The 1,711-nt window shown below is 41.6% G+C and overlaps 1 protein-coding gene across 1 annotated transcript in view; it reads right to left on the reverse strand.

The window, feature by feature from the left end:
* LOC103520958 overlaps positions 1-1,378 on the reverse strand; it is an 8,787-nt gene extending 7,409 nt beyond the window's left edge. The window contains exons 1-2 of the mRNA XM_026831862.1: positions 1,316-1,378; positions 391-904 (exon numbers count right to left, since the gene is read on the reverse strand). Coding sequence (XP_026687663.1) covers positions 391-904; positions 1,316-1,378 — 577 coding nt within the window. The remainder of the gene's footprint in view (positions 1-390; positions 905-1,315) is intronic.
* Between the last annotated feature and the right edge of the window lie 333 nt (positions 1,379-1,711).

Raw genomic sequence — 1,711 nt, forward strand, 5'->3', positions numbered from 1 at the left:
TTTTTGTCACTAGGAGGTGTTTTTAGGGGATTTCATTTCTTTTTTGTAGTGCTCGTATAAGTTCTACGATATTTTTTTTTCTTTCTTGTTATTTGTTTCTCCGAATAAGCTTAAAGTAGCAAGCCTAGTTAGCTTGGAAGGTAGCGCGTCTACCTTTCAAGCGCTAGCTTCATTCTCGGAACGGCTGGCTTTTTTTATCTTGTCATCCTTCTCTTCGCTTTTAGGACGATAAGACTTCAGCATTTACAGTTCCCTCTACCAAACTTCTTTGAAAAAAAAGTCTTTTATTGGGAATATCTTATAAAGATGTGATCATTCTTACCTCCATTAGGAATTTCGTACAAAGAGGTATTAGGGTCTGATATGGAGTTGGCCTCTGCTAGCTGATACCTGCAGGGTTTGACTTCAATATGGACATCAGGTTCGGAGGGAACTTTCTCGGCGTTTCAGGTTTGAGTATGGTAAGTTGTTTAGGTGCAGGCTCGACGGGTTTGGATTGGATAGGAACTGATGAGTGGAAGGAACACGGGGTGGGAGGTAGGGAGGCGCATGCGCTGGGGAAGAATTTGTTCAAGTCCACCTTGGGTCGCTTAGGTTTGAGCCTTCTCTTCTGCATCCCATAGGGTTGCTCGATCACAGAGGGGACACCTAGGTCCGTTGGGTAGGTGTTGTAGCTGGGGTGATAGATGGGTGTGAAGCAAGGCATAGCATCCTCATCCGTGGCGGAGGGGAAGGTGGGGACGGGATGAAATGAAATAGAGAGGGGAGGTGTGACTGGTGTGGATTCGCCACTGTTGTGAGTGTGAACACCAGAGTCGGATGTCGTCTTGGAATCAAGCTGCTCGCTAGCACCAGAGTGACTGCATTGATCTTCAGAACTAGACTCATCCTCTTCTTCCGTCATCTGAAATACAAAACAACATGATGTAACATCCAATGCATAAATATGAAACTATATGATGTAACAATACAATTGAAAAACGAGGGATCACTACAAAATATCAAGGTACATCTAAATTTCTCGTTCAATTTAATTTCCACTTACTCGTATAATTCCACATTATGCATAAACAAAATATGTGATTTAACCTTAATACTCCGTATATAAATGTCTTTTCTTTGTGTTACTATATCACAACTTGGGTGCTCACTGCAGCATTGTAGGATTTTTTCAAATACATATATCGCAATAATCCAGCTCCCAATTACCTACCATGCTGGCACCGGTCGGGCATAACCACAATGTTACATAAATACTCGCACGTAGGATATAATCCCTATACATATCCCTAGGGAAATACTAGTCTGTACTTACCCCATCTCGCTTTCGCTTCTTGCGTCGCTTTAGAACTGGAGGTCTATGGTTCGAATCCCTCATAAGGTGAAACAGCAGTGATAATAAGCAGGGTAGACTAATTTTTTTCTGACAAGAATTAATCAATCTTAACATATTTAAAATACCTTGAATTCCTTGAAATAACAAAAGCTCGCGCCCCCCTGATTTGTCTCCACGCCCCCCAGTTTGAGAACCTCTGATCTATTCCGATGACATTTTCATTGCAACTCCACAATTATCGTGTATTTCCCTTGCACTATTCAATTCGCAATGTGTTGTGTGTTGTAATAACTCAAACTGCATGTGCACATTTATTTATCACATTTGTTATTTTTAATTTCCGCGATCTCCTCAATGTATATAGCTCGCGCCCCC

The sequence above is a fragment of the Diaphorina citri genome, unplaced genomic scaffold, assembly GCF_000475195.1.
Source record: "Diaphorina citri unplaced genomic scaffold, Diaci psyllid genome assembly version 1.1 scaffold4318, whole genome shotgun sequence".
In the NCBI taxonomy this organism is placed as follows: Eukaryota; Metazoa; Arthropoda; class Insecta; order Hemiptera; family Psyllidae; genus Diaphorina; species Diaphorina citri.